Raw genomic sequence first — 18,187 nt, 5'->3', positions numbered from 1 at the left:
GCATGAAGATAGGAATGAAATGTCTTCTTAAAATGCTCTGAGACTAAATATTGTTTATACTCTAAGCAGTAAAACAGAAATTATTTAAGTAGAACTGAACCCTACTACACATTGATAGCAAAAACTACAATTTCTTCATACGTCTTCCTAGTAATGTTGTTGGGTGTGGTGGTTATTACATTAGTAATATGTTTCAAATTCATGTTATATTGATGCTCTGAGATAACTCAAGGGATCTTTCAGGAATTTTGAGTGATATATAAATGTTATGGGAAGAATTGATCCCATTTCAAGGTTAGGATGGATAAATGAGCATTTTAGAAAAAGAAATACATGATGCAGAAAATGTGAATTTTGGAAAATTTCTCCTAGCATATTGCCTGGCATATAATAGGCATTCAATTTATTTTTCTTGATTGACTGATTGAATAAATGAATAAATAAATTATACTCATTCAGTTCTTGTCCCCTACTCTTATCCCAACTCTCAATTAATAGTAATTATTTTCTTAGTCTCCACCCAAATTTGAGATAATTTGGCTCCCAAGTTTTGGGAGCTGGAATGATTTTAAAGGGCCTAATTAAGAACAATTTGTTAATGATTATTATCTCTTCCCCTTTTCACTCTAAGCTGTCTTTACACTTTCCAAGTCTCATGCTGCTTTTTATTCCTTAGGCTAGTTTTTTTTTTTTTTTTTTTTTTAAATAATTAATTCATTTATTTATTTTTGGCTGTGTTGGGTCTTCGTTGCTACGTATGGGCTTTCTCTAGTTGAGGCAAGTGGGGGCCACTCTTCATCACGGTGCGCGGGCCTCTCACTGTCGCGGCCTCTCTTGTTGCGGAGCACAGGCTCCAGACGCGCAGGCTCAGTAGTTGTGGCTCACGGGCCTAGTCGCTCCGCGGCATGTGGGATCTTCCCAGACCAGGGCTCGAACCCGTGTCCCCTGCATTAGCAGGCAGACCCTCAACCACTGCGCCACCAGGGAAGCCCTTTTTTTTTTTTTTTTAACAAATTTTTAGAGAATGTATTTTGAAATTAGCATTTATTTTTTTATTTTTTATTTTTTAAATTATTAGCACCTTTAATTATTATTTATTTATTTATTTATTTATTTGGCTGTGTTGGGTCTTCGTTTCTGTGAGAGGGCTTCCTCTAGTTGCGGCAAGTGGGGGCCACTCTTCATCACGGTGCGCGGGCCTCTCACTATCGCGGCCTCTCCTGTTGCGGAGCACAGGCTCCAGACGCGCAGGCTCAGTAATTGTGGCTCACGGGCCTAGTTGCTTCGCGGCATGTGGGATCTTCCCAGACCAGGGCTTGAACCCGTGTCCCCTGCATTGGCAGGCAGATTCTCAACCACTGCGCCACCAGGGAAGCCCTAGTTTTTATTAAAGAAAAGAGAACAAAACTGTTTCTCTCTGCCTTTTAATAAACGTGACTCTTTCTGTCATCCTTTCCTTGATCCTTTCCAAATCAGCCGTGGTTGCCGTAAGTGATGGCTGAGAGACAAGATGCCAAGTGCAGTGGCTAAATTTAAAGAGCAGCATTCGCACCTGTTGTTAACTGGCAATGACCAGTCTCACACCCACAGTTTCCTCCACCCTCTGCCTCCCACCAAGTGCAACCCATAGCCCAGAATTTGTGTTCACGTATAAAAGTACTGATGAAGATTATATACATTACATAGAAATGGATAATGAATACAGCATTTGACACTAAATTAGTTCAGTTTCAGAGGAGCTGAACTTTGGGCAACACCCAGCATAATATAAAGATGTATCTGACATTGAAATAGGCAGGTGGAAGTGACTAGGTATTTGATGAATTTTTGAAGACTATTAATGGACTATCTCACCTGAGAATAATTTTCTTAGACCTGCCATTCTTTGTGAAATTATTTTGCCTATTAGCATTGGAGAGTCCTCTAAATGTAAATGTTGTGTAAAAGAGGCAATCCAAGAAGTACTTATCATCTAAAAAGTCAGCTTAAAGTAATTTGCCAGATTGGCAACTCTAACCTGGAAGAGCTGTGTAGGAGAAAGATAGTAACATAAATAATTCTGATAGAAAATACACATAAAAAGTGAGAGAAGAAGGGGACTGTGGCCCAGCGAGGCAGATTAGTCTAATCAAATAGTTTGGATACTCAAGGGAGTGGCAGCCTCATTGTCAGACCAGGTCACATCAAGTACCAAAGTACTGTGATAGAAAGTCAAACAACAAATTCTGAGAATTTAATTTTACCTGGGCATTTCCTCTCAGAGGAAGCCAAGCTGGTCTTCAGAAGAATAGAACAGGTGACTTATGGGTACAGTAGGAGCAAAGAGTTGGAGGTTGGAAGGTCAGGGCATGTTCAGGGTATGGGTAGTAAATACGTGGAGAGTCCTGAGAGAGGGGAACCCTTTACCAATTTGGAATTTTGTTGTAATTCAGCCTTGTCAGAGAATGTTCTTAGGATTTTGGGGGGCACTTTTGAATACTCTGGAATGGATAGTGTTGGGTTCCATAAAAATGTGTGCTGAATTCCTATGCACTTAGGAGGTGTGGTTTATTCAAGTGCAGAATCAGTGTCTCGCCCCTTTGGATCCCTTCAGATAGAGACAAAAGACTTCCTGACTCCAAAGGTCTACTAAATAGCAAAGGCTATAGGAGGCCACAGGCCAATATAACACAAAAAGAGCAGTGGGAGAGACTTCCCTAGTGGTGCAGTGGTTAAGAATCTGCCTGCCAATGCAGTGGACATGGGTTCGAGACCTGGTCTGGGAAGATCCCACATGCTGTGCAGCAACTAAGCCCGTGTGCCACAACTACTGAGCGTGCATTTTAGAGCCCGTGAGCCACAACTACTGAAGCCCGCGCACCTAGAGCCCGTACTCTGCAACAAGAGAAGCCACTGCAATGAGAAGCCCGAGCTCCACAACGAAGAGTAGCCCCCGCTTTCCGCAACTAGAGAAAGCCCGCGTGCAGCAATGAAGACCCAACGCAGCCAAAAATAAATAAATAAATTTATTTTAAAAAGAATCGATTAAAAAGGACAGTGTGAAACTTAGCTGCCAACCTCTCAGATCCTGAGAAATATGAACAAAGACAGTCATATTTGAACAAGCCCTGCCCTCCTCAACTCAATGTTTTCCCGGTGTTGTGTGCTTGACAGACATAAATAAATAAATAAATAAACTTGCAGACTGGATGTTTCTGACCTAAAAGAATGTTAGATTAGGGTCACTAAGTTATAAATGAATATGGAGTCAGTCATCCTTTGGAGGCCGGGGCATGAAATTCTTGCCACACAAAAGTTTTAAGAGGAGGTATGTAAACATATTTATGTAAATTATGTATATAAAGCATGTAAATGATCCAGTGGGAGGTTGCAGTCTCTATTAAAGGGGGAAGAAAAGGAGAAAAACAAAAATAAGGAAGGAAAAAAAATGTGTGTATGTGTTTGATGAAGTCAGACCAGATATTGCTATAGCCAGGAAAAGCTATGTTGTGGGGTTTGAGTATTTGAGTCCTTCTACAGATGGGTAGGTATAAAAAAATAGGAATAATGACATCTGGAAAAATAGTGAAGCCAAATCACCAGAAAACAGATCTAAGCTGCGGTTTATGATACTTCTTTAAAGGCTAAAACCCCTTTCTTCTCCCTCTCCTTCACATACTTTTTTTGATCTTTTAAGAATTGCTGATTTCACTTGAATAACTCATATTATCAGTAAACCATGAAACATAGCCCCCAGATCTCTAAGCAGATCCCTTTCATGTTTTCTTTTTCTTTTTTTATAAATTTATTTATTTATTTATTTTTTGGCTGTGTTGGGTCTTCATTTCTGTGCGAGGGCTTTCTCTAGTTGCGGCGAGCGGGGGCCACTCTTCATCGCGGTGCGCTTGTTGCAGAGCACAGGCTCCAGACGTGCAGGCTCAGAAATTATGGCTCACGGGCCCAGCTGCTCCGTGGCAAGTGGGATCCTCCCAGACCAGGGCTCGAACCCGTGTCCCCTGCATTGGCAGGCAGATTCTTAACCACTGCGCCACCAGGGAAGCCCCCCATGTTTTCTTGTTCATGTCAATAAACTGTGTGCGTCACCTACCCTGGCTATTCTGGAATGCTTAGGCAAATACTCCATTGAGTTGAGTCATACTTTGGAGCTGACTTTAGTGTACATTTTAGTAGGGAATCTAGTTAGAGTTTCACGCTCCAGAAAATCTGTTCTGATTAGTTTTAGCTAAAAGAAAAGATCAACCTGTTTTAAGGATTGGCACAGAAAACAATTCTGCAGTCATGTAGGTTTCACTGAACATATTTTTGTAATAATAAAAATAACATGCAGATGGGAAAAAGTTAAACCATTCAAAAGGATAGCTACCCCTTAAAATTTCCCAGAGGTAACTTTTTTTTTGTTTTTTTTTTGTTTATTCTTCCAGAAACCACTATCTGTCTAGAGGATGACTTTCTATTGAGCTATGTACATTTTCTCCTTATTTGGCCTAGCCAACCAGCTGGTATGAGATATGTCCTTTGCAGCTGTGGAAAGGTTTTCTCTGTGAAGAGATAATTGACATTTGTTTAGATTAATTTCTATCCCTGGATTCTTAGAACTCAGTTTAGTCAGTGGATCCTCAAAATACGCAGCCTACCTGTGGTTAATCAATGGTATCATCTTGGTAGATAAAAGATGACACATTTTGGTAAATAAAGAGAAAGCTTTTGGTAATCCCTCCAGTTTCAGATGTATGCACTTGAAAAAAAAAAAAACTATCGTGGTTCTTTTGCAAATCCACAGAACTAAATCTCAGTAATGCAGGATGCATGTCTCATTTTCATATTTTGATAAATAGGGGAAAGGCAATTCCAGTAGAACTTTTCAAAGCGTAAGATGGAGTGGAGGGCACAATACTGATTCATAGCCAAATTTGCGAAGACAGAAAGTAAAAACAAAACTAAAACCCGTGGTAATACTAGTAAGAAGGTGTAAAGGGACAGGAGAGAAGGGGAAATGGCAGAGCATGGGTAAATACATAAAATGCAGATGGGATAAATATAGATGAGTGGAAAATGATTGTAAGTGAAGTTACCCCAGGAATGTCACAGATTTCCAACTAGGGGGAGTAGTGTGTGCAGCTGTTGAATGGGGGGCTTATCTCATTCCTGAGCTCTCATGTTCCACCGTTGAGCAATAAATGCCTTTTGGGTGAGTGGTTTGAGTGTCTCACCTGGAGAAGCCAATCATCTTACAGTTCTGGGGTGGGTGGAAGGATTAAACAAACTAAAAGCTCCACTTCATTATTTACCTATTCTTGGCCAAAAAAGTAACATTTCAGTCAAACTTGAAAGAATATTATTAGAATAAGTGATACAATAAAATTGTGTGCCTGTTGTTTTGTTTTAAATTTATCACCTTAGGCTACACTAGAAAGATGTTTCCCAAAATTTAGGATAATACTTTTATTTGCTTACCAAACTGTTTTCCTGCTCCAGATTTTAAAAGGAGGTGTGAGAATTAACTAGCTCATAACAATAAGCAGACAGCAAGGAAATCCTCTTCTGAGGAAATTCAGGAACCTCAAATCTCCTTTCTTTCAGTCTTCAGTGAGCTGTCATTATGAGCTTGTCTCTGTGGAAGGATTTTTCAAGAGAAAGGGTTATTCCAAAGTGTATTCTAATGGCTAATTTAGCTAAATTATGAAAATTCATTAAGGTAACCTGTACGTGATTTTTATTACATTATCAGCATGCTCTGTTTCTATAGTTTAATAAGTGCACATAAGGTCAAAAGTGGTAAGAAAATAGAGTGTTGCTTCTGGAGAGTGTAAGAATATCAGTATAAAGGTGCTGTAAAAGTGAACTGAGTATCTGAAATGTATACAGGTCTGTTAATTCACTTTGATAACATGTACTCATTCTGGGACTTTGGTATCATAATCATTCTACCCCTCCTGTACTATGCTACATATCACAGTCATTAGATCACTCCATGATGGGATAATTTCAGCATATCCAAATACCATTAGTTATGAATGATAACTCTGGGCGTGTCGTTGGGAGTTCCAACATACCTAGCTAATGATTACTAATTTGGTGTCTATTTTGCTAACTTAAAACACGAAGCACAGAGCTTTGTACAAATATCCATTTCCCCAGTTACCCTTATCTTAGCTGTATCTTTGGTGAGGATTAGCCGAATCGAATATGCCATCTCTATTGCTGCTATTCTGAGGGGCTCGGGTGCCAATTACCGGTTCCCTAGAATTTGCCCGTAATTGACTATGTCCCACAATAGGTAACTCTGGAAGTGACAGGCAGTCTCTAGTGTGGTTCTCCCGCCTGTCGATTGGGCCTTGCAAGAAGCCCCGCCTCATCAACTCAGTCAAGGGCGACAGTTGGACCGGCGCCGGTGAGTGGCGGGTCTTAGCTCCGCCCCGGCCGTCCGCTGCGCTGCCTGGGTCGGCGCCGTTTCCAGTTGAGAGATGGCGGCCGCCGCGGGTAGATCGCTCCTGCTGCTCCTCTCCTCCCGAGGCGGCGGAGGCGCCGGCGGCTGCGGAGCGCTGACTGTGGGCTGCTTCCCCGCGTTGGGCGTCAGCCGCCACCGGCAGCAGCAGCACCACCGGACGGTGAGCGAGCGCGCCCGAGGGCTCCGGGGAGGGCGGGGCGGCGCTGGCGTGTGGGATCCGCCGGCGGGCAGGCCGCCGGGGCAGCGGGCGAGTTACCTCAACTCGCGGCCACTCTCGAGGTTGCCGGGCACCGAGGAGCCGCCGTGCCCTTCAGGCGCCTGCGGCTGCAACCAGGAAAAAAGGCAGGGCGGAGGAAGCCGAGAGGAGGAGGAGGAGGGGCGACGGCAGGGATGTTCCCGGAGGACCGGGGACACCAGGGCGGGGAAGGGACGGGACTTGAACCTCTCTCTGACCCGCCCCCGATCTCGGTCCCTCCCTCCTTTTTACTTAACAGCTCTGCCCCATTGCTCTCGAACTGAGCCCCGTTCAAGTTGTCCCCTTTCCCTCCTCCTCCAGGCGGGTTGGGGTGTCCTGAGTTGCCGCGGCTGCCTTGTGTATGTGTCAGGAGAGTGGCAGTGCCATACTGCTGGGAACTGTCCCCTGGAGGGCAACCCAGGACCCCAGCGGGGCCGCTCCCTAGTTCTCTTCTCGACCCTCTGGGAACGGGCAAGACGGAAAATCAAACTTTATCCCCCTATGTGACTTCCTGCGTGTGGGCATGGGGAACAGCACCCTTGCGATGGATGCTGCATTGCTTCAGAAGGCAAGCTCCAACCTCTTAGTTCCTTAAAGGTCCTCGGTGGTCCTTTTGGAGGGCTGGTTTATAAGCTTGTTCACGTGTGCCTGAAGAAGGAAGGTGGGCAGCAGGCAGAGGGGAAGAGAATATGACAAGTTGTTCACAGTGGCAGGGATTTGGTGGTTGTATTAACCAGTTATTGCTGGCTTTCATTGGCTGGCAACGCACAGGAGTTTCTATTTGAACAGCCTTGGTGTCTGTGTGTGTGTGTGTGTGTGTGTGTGTGTGTGTGTGTGTGTGTGTTTCTTTTTCAGTTGCAAGAGATCAACTTGGCATGCATGGGGTTCTTGACCTAACAAGTCAGCAGGTTCTCTTCCCTTGGACTTTCTAGACCCATACTGTTGGTCTCTGGCCAACTCCAAGAGAAAGAGTGTAGGTTTCATTTCCTAGGGCTAAGTTGTATAGTGTGGTAATAAGAGAATCACTGCAGACAGCCTGATAGCAGAAACTAGGATCTTCAGCTCTCAACAAATACACCCACCTGTCTTGTTCTGATCACATAGCTCTTGAGGGGAAACTGAACTGGAGCTTTTCAGAGGATACCCCAAGACTGATGACAGCATAAAATTAAGTGTCTGAAAGAGCAGTGAAAAGAACTAATGCTCTTTAAATGCAAGATGGTATTGTTATTATTAGTCATAGGTATGGACCCTATCCTCGTTCTTATGAGAAAACTGTACTTCTTCATTTTGGCATACTGACATATTGCTTTGCTGAAGCTTTTGGGTGAGAGCCGAGCTTTGCACAGTTCAGTTTAGATTTGCATGTTTCATAGCCTCCAGTTATGTGTTTTGTTCTCTTAAAAACATAAGGCAGAGGGCTTTCCTTGTGGCACAGTGGTTGAGAATCTGCCTGCCAATGCAGGGGACACGGGTTCGAGCCTTGGTCTGGGAGGATCCCACATGCCGCAGAGCAACTGGGCCCGTGAGCCACAATTACTGAGCCTGCGCGTCTGGAGCCTGTGCTCCGCAACAAGAGAGGCCGCGATAGTGAGAGGCCCGCGCACCGCGATGAAGAGTGGCCCCCGCTTGCCACAACTAGAGAAAGCCCTTGCACAGAAACGAAGACCCAACACAGCCATAAATAAATAAATAGAAACATCTGACTGTCTTTAAAAACAAAACAAAACAAAACATAAGGCAATCCAAAAATCTGATTGCATTCCCCTCCCCCTCAAACTATTTAAAGATTTCCCAAGTTGTCTTTATCTCTGTATTTTGATAATACATCTTCTGACTTCACAGTTTGTTTTTAAGACTATTTGGGTGTGGTATTCATTTAGCATTTTGAAATTAGTGCCTTTTATATTTTCCACTGTGTGAATCTGTCAGTCTGTGAGTGCCTTCCTTGTGCGGGTACTTCATGAAAGTGTTTTTCTGTGCTATTCTGGGGTGGATAAAAGTGATGTGCTGAATTTGAGGTGAAAGCACAGCTAAAATGAAGTGTTATTTCTGAAGGGCAGAAGTGTTGTAAGCATGGTGACTTGCAAATGAACTTACAATTGTAAGATTTTGAAAAAAAAAAGTTGTGCCTGATTATTTAAAATATGTAAACAGTTTTTTTCTTTTTCTACGATTGCTCCGAAGCTATCATGTATTTAGCTGTCTCCATCTCTTATTCTATGATTCCTCACAAGACTCAATTTGAAAGGTATCTCTTAGAGATTTGTTTAACTGTTGACATTTTATGCTTGAAATTAAGACCCAGAAAGGGAGAGACTTGGCCAGGATTACACGATGAATATACAACAGTTCTAGGACTCCCACCCACTCCAGATATTCTGACCCCCTTATTGTGTTCTTTTTATTATAAAGTGCAATTGCTCCTTCACATCTTTCTCCTCCCTTATAAAACTTACTATTGTTTGTTACGAAAGTACTGGTATTTCAAAACCCTATGAATGAGAATTCTCCTATGTTGGTTTGAGGCACATGTATTAGGCAATATAGGAACAAACCACTGGCTCTTATAAAGGTCCCTGAGAGACACTAAGGTTGAATCTTGCATAGGTGACATCCTGTGTATGTGCAGCAGATGGCACTCTGTGTTGGACTAGATCACAAGTCCTGCTTGTGCCACTTTTGTTCTGCTGTAGTAGGTATGGTAAATTAGAGCCAGGGGGACATAACCAATTATAGTACTGGTTAATTTTTTGCTTGAGAGGTATGTTTTTTGAAATTCATTTTTTCCAAGTTTGAAGAACAAGTCCAGAGCAATACAGTTCAACTAATATAGGTAAATGTGATTGCAAAGTAATAAAACATAGCTTGTACCCCCCCCTCCACCCCCCAATTAAAACATCATTCAACTGAGTAAATAGGAGAAAAGGTGCAGGGGCTTATTCAGTATTTATAGCACCATCTAGTGTAATTTTTTCTTTCCTATGTGAAGAGCCTGTTATTGCTTCCCAGCTTGTGACTGTAACTGAGTCTGATGTAAAATGTTTGTTACATGCTTTTCTGTGTGGTTAGTGAAGGTGACTATTTTCAAGGATGATTCTTTGAGGGGAACTGCCTTTATTGTGAGCTGTGTAATTCCTTTGCTAAATCAAACTGTCTCATCTCTGATTATGACAGCCTGACTGTTGGCATTTCCTAGTGGTCAACGGCTATGCTGAATTGCTAAATCTCTTACTTAAGTCTGTCATTATACTGTTATAGATTGTGGCTGTCCCTTTTTACTTTACACATTGTAGTTCTTTGGCAGTGATGTCATTTCAGTTTAACCTGAAAGTTTTAACAGAGGTTACATTGCCTGACACAGAGGTAAGTCCCAGTTCTTTAATTGGGCTCCTCATGATCTGGCTAAGTCTTACTTTGCCAGATCCACCCAGTACAAATACTCCACTGTACTTAAGCCAGTGTCTCATATACCCATATTAAATGTCTGTGCAGTTTTTGTAGCGGAATTTCAGTCTTAACCACCCCTCTAACCTCTAAGTTTCATTTTAGGTGAGAGACTGTGACCTTTGACTCCTGTTTGAATCTAACTTCCTCACTTTACAGATGAGAAAATGGACCTAATGGGAACTGAGGGAAGTGACTTTTCTGTTATGTTTGTGGTTAATGACATCTGGGATAAAAATTCTTTTAAATGGAGGTGGATTCAGGGAGAAATCCTAGTCTGAATCTTCATGTGTGTGTTTCCTAGCTCTTAATCCCTTTCCATTGTTCTATTCTGTCTTCTCTGAATGCTGATAGGACTTATTATTTTCAGGACACAGATTGACACTGGCTTGTTCTCTAAATGTTTCATTTGTGAGTACCTTATCTTACTGGGCAGCGATTGTGTATCTTGTTACCTTTTTGTCTCTCACAGACTTCAGAGCAGTACTAGGTACATAGATAACACTCAGACAAGCATTAATTGAATACGCACCCTTTTGTCTGCTTGCCAGTGAAAAGGTGTGCTCTATTTCCTCCCCTGGTTTGACTTGTTTAATGACCTGTTGCTTAGGTACATTTGGGTTATTGCTTTAAGTTTGGTATTGCCAGTGCTGTCTTTGGTTGTATATTACGCTTCTTTATGGTGGACTGATGCAGAGAGTTGGTAACATTGGATTAGCTCTACAGTGGTACACACTTTCTACCCAAAGAAGCAAAAGTATGATGAATACCCAGATTATTAGGAATACATGTTTGAATCAGAGTCTAGATTTATTGTTGTTTTAGTTGACGATAATGTTAAGATTTTGAAGGTTGTGGATAAATATGCTTAGAGCAGACTTATTATGGAAACTTTATCTTAAAATCTTGCTTATTTTGAACCCCATAAAATAGTCGAAGGAGTAAATTTGGATTTAGTCAACAAATTCTGATGATTTGAACTTTTCTGAGTCTCAAGGGGCTCTATTTTATGCTTTATGGAACTCTAAGAGGGAATCTAAATAGAAATGCAGCATCAAGAATGGTGTATGTTGGAGCTTCCCTGGTGGCGCAGTGGTTGAGAATCCGCCTGCCAATGCAGGGGACACGGGTTCGAGCCCTGGTCTGGGAAGATCCCACATGCCGCAGAGCAACTAGGCCCGTGAGCCACAACTACTGAGCCTGCGCGTCTGGAGCCTGTGCTCCGCAGCAAGAGAGACCTCGATAGTGAGAGGCCGGCGCAGCGCGATGAAGAGTGGCCCCTGCTTGCCGCAACTAGAGAAAACCCTCGCACAGAAACGAAGACCCAACACAGCCAAAGATAAATAATAAATAAATAATAAATAAATTAAAAAAAAAAAAAGAATGGTGTATGTTGGACTTCCCTGGTGGTGCAGTGGTAAGAATCCACCTGCCAATGCAGGGGACACGGGTTCGAGCCCTGGTCCAGGAATATCCCACATGCCGCGCAGCAACTAAGCCCATGTGCCACAACTACTGAGCCTGTGCTCTAGACCCCGCATGCCACAACTAAGCCTGTGTGCCACAACTACTGAAACCGGTGCGTCTAGAGCCCGTGCTCTGCAACAAGGGAAGCCACCGCACTGAGAAGCCTGCGCACCACAACAAAGAGTAGCCCCCACTCGCCGCCACAACTAGAGAAAGCCGGCGCACAGCAATGAAGACCCAATGCAGCCAAAAAATTAATTAATTAATTAAAAAAAAAAAGAATGGTGTATGTTGAAGACAAATTGAATGTGAAATTTGGTTTTGGGGCTGCCTACTGTTTGAAAGGGAAATCAAGGAGTGGTCATGGGCTTCTGTAGTAGCACTTCGTTGATACCATAGTCTGAGTAACTACTAAGATGTTGCTTTTATTTCTTTTTATATTCTAGCCTTGTGCGCCTTGGGTTTTCTTTAAAAAATTACTGTTTGTTTTCCTGTGATTAAGGACAAGATTACCTTTTAAGATCTCAAGATAACCACTCAATATAGGGGAATCCTCTATTCTTTATTTGACTGATTAATACAATACTGGAACAACATGTTATTAGGAAAACTAAGATGTTACCATGGAAGACATGTACTTAAAAGAGTCCTAAAATTTAGAGCTCGACAAGACAAGGTTAAGGAAATAAAAGTTCAGGAACAGTAAAGTGGCTTTTTCCTTGGTAGCCCAGCAAGTTACTGCAGAGCTGAAAATGGCTCACACATCTGCTGGTTTTCCCATTAAGTTCTTTTCCTATGAAATTACAAAATTCTGTGTTTCATTCTAAAAATGATTAAGCTGAGACTGGTTTTTAAAAGTGAATTGGGGGAAGTGATGCACGACCCTGTCTGGGAGGCCGCCCTGCCCCCGCTTCCTTTCACCCTGTCGCTGCCCGCAGGTGGTTGTGGCCGCCTTGCCCAGAGGGAGGCGGCGGCAGCGGTGTCGGCGAATGATGCCTGGGAAACTCCTCTGCGGGGACATTATGGAGCTGGAAGCACCTTTGGAGGAGACTGAGAGCCAGAGGAAGGAGAGGCAAAAGAGCTCTGTGGATGTCGGAATTTCGGATAAGGGATTATGGACTTGTACTTCCCTTATAGCGTTGTTATGAAGATTTAAACAAGATAAGCCGAAAACATATTACACAATGCTGGAGTGATAGAAGGAAGTCAAGGCACCATTATGACTCAGATGAGAAATCAGAAACAAGAGAAAATGGTGTTGCACATGACCTGGATGCTCCCAAACCCAAAAAAAGCTAAAACGGGCTTCCCTGGTGGCGCAGTGGTTGCGAATCTGCCTGCCAATGCAGGGGACACGGGTTCGAGCCCTGGTCTGGGAAGATCCCACATGCCGCGGAGCAACTGGGCCCGTGAGCCACAATTACTGAGCCTGCGCTTCTGGAGCCTGTGCTCCGCAACAAGAGAGGCCGCGATGGTGAGAGGCCTGCGCGCCATGATGAAGAGTGGCCCCCACTTGCCGCAACTGGAGAGAGCCCTCGCACAGAAATGAAGACCCAACACAGCCATAAATAAATAAATAAATAAAATTAAAAAAAAAAAAAAAAAGCTAAAACGAAAGAGAAGCTAAATCTGACACCAAGGAAGGATGTCATAGACTTTCAGATGAATTTTCTAAATCTCATAAGTCAAGAAGAAAAGATCTGTCAAATGGAGATATTGATGAATATGAAAATAAAAGCGAGTGTCATCCTTAGATAGTTCTACTCATAAATCAAGTGATAATAAACTAGAAGAGACCCTAATACGTGAACAGAAGGAAGGAGCCTTCTCCAATTTCCCTATTTCTGAAGAGACTATAAAGCTTCTGAAAGGTCTAGGGGTAACATATCTCTTTCCTATTCAAGTTAAGACTTTTGGTCCTGTATATGAAGGAAAAGATTTAATTGCTCAAGCACGGACAGGAACAGGAAAGACATTCTCTTTTGCCATCCCCTTGATTGAAAGACTCCAAAGAAATCAAGAGACAATTAAAAAAAGCCGCTCACCAAAGGTACTTGTTTTGGCTCCTACAAGGTAACTGGCAAACCAAGTAGCGAAAGACTTCAAAGATATAACTAGGAAACTCAGTGTGGCGTGTTTTTATGGTGGAACATCGTATCAAAGCCAAATTAATCATTTTTGAAATGGTATTGACATCTTGGTTGGGACCCCTGCTCGTATCAAAGATCATCTGCAGAGCGGCCGATTAGATCTTTCTAAACTGCGCCACGTTGTGCTGGATGAAGTGGATCAAATGTTAGATTTAGGTTTTGCTGAACAAGTTGAAGATACTATCCACGAATCCTACAAAACTGATTCTGAAGACAATCCTAAGACTTTACATTTTTCTGCAACTTGCCCACAGTGGGTATACAAAGTTGCAAAAAAATACATGAAATCCAGATACGAACAGGTTGACCTTGTTGGGAAAATGACTCAAAAGGCTGCAACTACTGTGGAACATCTGACCATCCAGTGCCATTAATCTCAGAGGCCAGCAGTTATTGGAGATGTCCTTCAAGTCTACAGTGGGTCTGAAGGGAGGGCTATTATCTTCTGTGAGACCAAAAAGAATGTAACTGATATGGCCATGAATCCACACATAAAACAGAACGCCCAGTGTTTACATGGCGACATCGCACAGTCACAAAGAGAAATTACACTGAAAGGCTTCAGAGAGGGTAGTTTTGGTGGCAGCCAGTGTTGCTGCCCGTGGTTTGGACATTCCTGAGGTTGATCTGGTTATTCAGAGTTCACCTCCACAGGATGTTGAGTCTTATATTCATCGCTCTGGATGCACAGATAGAGCTGGCTGGACAGGGATTTGCATGTGTTTTTATCAACCAAGAGAAAGAGGTCAACTAAGATATGTGGAACAAAAAGCAGGAATTACTTTTAAATGTGTAGGTGTTCCTTCTACAATGGATTTAGTTAAATCTAAAAGCATGGATGCCATCAGGTCTCTGGCTTCCGTTTCTTATGCTGCTGTTGATTTTTTCCGACCACCAGCTCAGAGACTGATAGAAGAGAAAGGGGCAGTGGATGCACTGGCTGCAGCATTAGCCCACATCTCTGGCGCATCAAGTTTTGAACCACGTTCTTTGATCACCTCTGATAAGGGGGTTGTGACCATGACTCTGGAAGCCCAGAAGAAATACAGGATGTTAGCTGTGCTTGGAAAGAACTTAACAGAAAGTTGAGTAGTAATGCTATGTCCCAAATTACCAGAATGTGCCTCCTAAAAGGAAATATGGGCATTTGCTTTGATGTTCCCACAACTGAGTCAGAATGGTTACAGGCAGAGTGGCGTGATTCAGACTGGGTACTCTCAGTGCCAGCCAAGTTGCCTGAAATTGAAGAATATTATGATGGAAACACATCTTCTAATTCCAGATAGAGGAGTGGCTGGTCAAGTGGCCGGTCAGGTGGTCGATCTGGTGGCCGGTCAGGTAGACAGAGTCGACAGGGGAGTCGATCAGGAAGTCAACAAGATGGTAGAAGATGAAGTGAGAACAGAAATTGATCAAGAAGCGGGAGCCACAAGCAGAGTTTTGACTGAGATAGTTAATCTACCAGTGTGAGCTTGCCCGTTTCTGCCTAATCATGTACATTATCCACCAAAAATTAGGTCATCATAGTTGAGGTCTGTGTCTGCTATTTGCAAAGAAGTTGGTTGTATTTTTTTTTTTAATATTTCGTAAGAATGGTTGTAAACAAATCTACTTATCCAGTTATACCTTTGAATAAAAAAACCTCCTTTAAAAAAAAAAAAAAGTGAATTGGGGTCAGATTCTTCCAGTAAGACCCTAAAGTCAAACTGAATCTTGAATAGTTACTCCCTGATTTAGATCAAGCTTGAGGACATCTGATAAAAACTTGACCTCTGCAGCTGAACACAAAAGGGAAACAATCTGTTTATTTATTTCACTGCACTTTGTTAAACACTTACATTGAGACAGCCTGTGTAAAAATGAAGGTTGACTTCAAGCAAAGTAATTTTAATAAGTTTAGTGAATTCTTGACTCCTAAACCGTGTACAGACTTGATTTTTTTTTTAATTGATAAGAGCATAACTTGGTCATTTATATCACCGACTGGGTCTAATAGCATACTAAAACTGAACTTTTTCTAATACAGTCTGGAATAATTGGATAATATGACATTGCATTTTGACATCTCTCTTAAAAATAAGCGGCTTTTCCAAAAGTTCTTTAATGACATTAATAATATTTATTAATCCAAAAGAGTGAGGTGTTTACCTTTTATGCTTCGTTACTAAAGTTTTCAGTTTTTACATTTTTTAAATTTATTGTCCACTTTATTTTGGGGAGAGCACTTGTAATAATCACCAGAAAATTGCTGAGCAGAGCCCATTGGGTGTATGATGCTATCCAGAGGGCAGTCTCAAATGTACAGTCCTGAGCCGTACTACCTTACAGGTTTCAAGATTTTTTAAATTCTTTTTTTGCCTTCTCAGACAGGCCCACTTTGTATAATACTTCTTACTTACCTATAGTAAATGGTGTTACAGGATGTTTAAGAATATTAATGTCTGCTTTAAACTTTAGAGAAAGTTAATGCAACTGATAGTTTATAAAATAACAGGAGAGCAAATAGGTTAGCTGAACTACCTGGCCTGTAAAGATAGAGTAGATATAGAAGAAAGCATCTAAGAGCTAAAGGCACTGTGTTTCCATGTTTAATTCTCACCATAACCCTATAAGAGGTATTATTGTGCTAGTTTGATATATTGTGCTAGTTTGAGGAAATTGAGGACGGGATAGGTTCATTTCTTCTTACGTGTCATAAACTGTTTTAATGATAGGGATGCAAAGATGGACAAATGTTTTGGAGCTGGGATTTAAGCCTACGTCTGGCTAGAATTAAAGCTGTACCATGCTGGTTGTCAGTGTGGGTCTTCCTTCCTTTTCAGCACCTGCTCCTTCAGTTTTGTTCCTTTCTCAAGCATCTACTGCAGTTTTTTCCAAGAGACCTCACCATCCCTCCCACTGACTACATTTCTTAAATCTCTTTCTCCACCCTCCCCACCAGGTATTAACTGATAAGAGTCTAAGGTATTATGCCTACCCCACACCCCCTCCAAATCTTTGAAATTTAGTTTAAGATTCTAAAAAGTCCCACCCAGTAAACCTGGTAATTACTGAGCATTGCATCTATATCAAACACTTTTATAGCATTGTATAGTATACTCCCCAACAACCCTTCAGGCAAAATACCATCCCCATTGTACAGATGAGAAAATAAAGACCTAGAAAGGTTAATACCTAGAGTCATTCAGAATATATCTGTGGAACTCCTACTCTGTGAGACACTGTGCTGGTAAGGAGAGATGTTTCTGTTGTGGTTCTAAGAGTTCACAGTCTGGCCAGGAGACAAGACTATAAACAAGGCTGTAACTGGCTGTGCTTTTTTTTTTCCCTATGGAGGTCAGTGGGAGCACTTAGACTTACCCGAGGATGTTGGGGAAGGCTTCACTGGTGAGGCCTTGCTTGAGCTGAAATATGAGGAAATATAATGTGTGGGGGACTGAAACGGTTGGTTCATATTCCAGGTAGCATTAGTATCTAACATGACAATATGAGGGAGTATGATGTATTTGAGAAACAGCCAGTAATTTGTTACAACTGGATATGGGCAAGAATAGCTGAAGATTAGGCTGGACAGTAGCAGTGATACCAATAATAATTAATATTTATGAAGTGCACCATGTGCCAAGCAGTGTACACAGTCTCACTTAATTCTTGTGACACACTATGAGTAGATATTGTTATGAGTAGGTATTGTTATTATCCTCATTTTACAGATAGTGAAACTGAGTTGCATCGGATTGGTTAAGTGATTTGCCCAGACAGTCAGTTAGTGACACATAGCTAGTAAATGACTTGCCTAGGATAACACAGCTAGCGAGTGGCATACCCAGCATATAAACCCAAGTAGTCTGGCTACAGAGCCTGTCTCTTCACCACTTGCTGTGGTGAGGGATCAGATTGTGAAAGGACTTGTGAAGGAGCTGACATTTTATGATGTAGTTCAGTGGTTTTTTAAAAAACTCAACCCACAGTAGAAATACCTTTTATGTTATGATTGAGCACATGCATGTATGCATAAAATTAGGAAAAGTCTCATGAAACAATATTTTTACTATGTATGCATAGTTTCTGTTCTCTTTTCTTAAGGAAGTTCTGGTTGGGACTCATTTAAATTGATTCTACAATTTAAGCCACAGTTGGGAAAAATACTACTTGTCAGTAGGTGAGCATTGGAAGAATTTCAAGTAAGGGAATCAAATGGTTATGTTTGTGCTTTTAGGTAGGTCACAGTGGCAGCAGTGTGAAGGCTTAATTGGAGAGGATGGGACTGGAAAGACAGACACCAGTAAGGAACATCTTAATGGACCAGGCAAAAGATGTCTGAACTAGGACAGCAGCCTTGAGGATGGAGAAAAGAGAATAGAGAGAAGGGAGATTTAGGAAGTAGAGTTGATAGTCCACAACCAATTGTCAAGTTCTATCACTCAGCTACTAAGTACT

At 42.0% G+C, this 18,187-nt stretch overlaps 1 protein-coding gene and 1 pseudogene across 1 annotated transcript in view; both read left to right on the top strand.

Moving 5' to 3' along the window:
• Positions 1-6,449: 6,449 nt before the first annotated feature.
• MCU (mitochondrial calcium uniporter) overlaps positions 6,450-18,187 on the top strand; it is a 231,389-nt gene continuing 219,651 nt past the window's right edge. The window contains exon 1 of the mRNA XM_059900385.1: positions 6,450-6,608. Coding sequence (XP_059756368.1) covers positions 6,465-6,608 — 144 coding nt within the window. The 5' untranslated portion in view covers positions 6,450-6,464. The remainder of the gene's footprint in view (positions 6,609-18,187) is intronic.
• Positions 12,590-15,195, top strand: LOC132350533 (ATP-dependent RNA helicase DDX50-like; annotated as a pseudogene).

This window comes from Balaenoptera ricei, chromosome 16, assembly GCF_028023285.1.
Source record: "Balaenoptera ricei isolate mBalRic1 chromosome 16, mBalRic1.hap2, whole genome shotgun sequence".
NCBI classification, from domain to species: domain Eukaryota; kingdom Metazoa; phylum Chordata; class Mammalia; order Artiodactyla; family Balaenopteridae; genus Balaenoptera; species Balaenoptera ricei.
The sequence above is the reverse complement of the archived record's forward strand: the minus strand, read 5'-3'. Positions and strand labels throughout refer to the sequence as shown.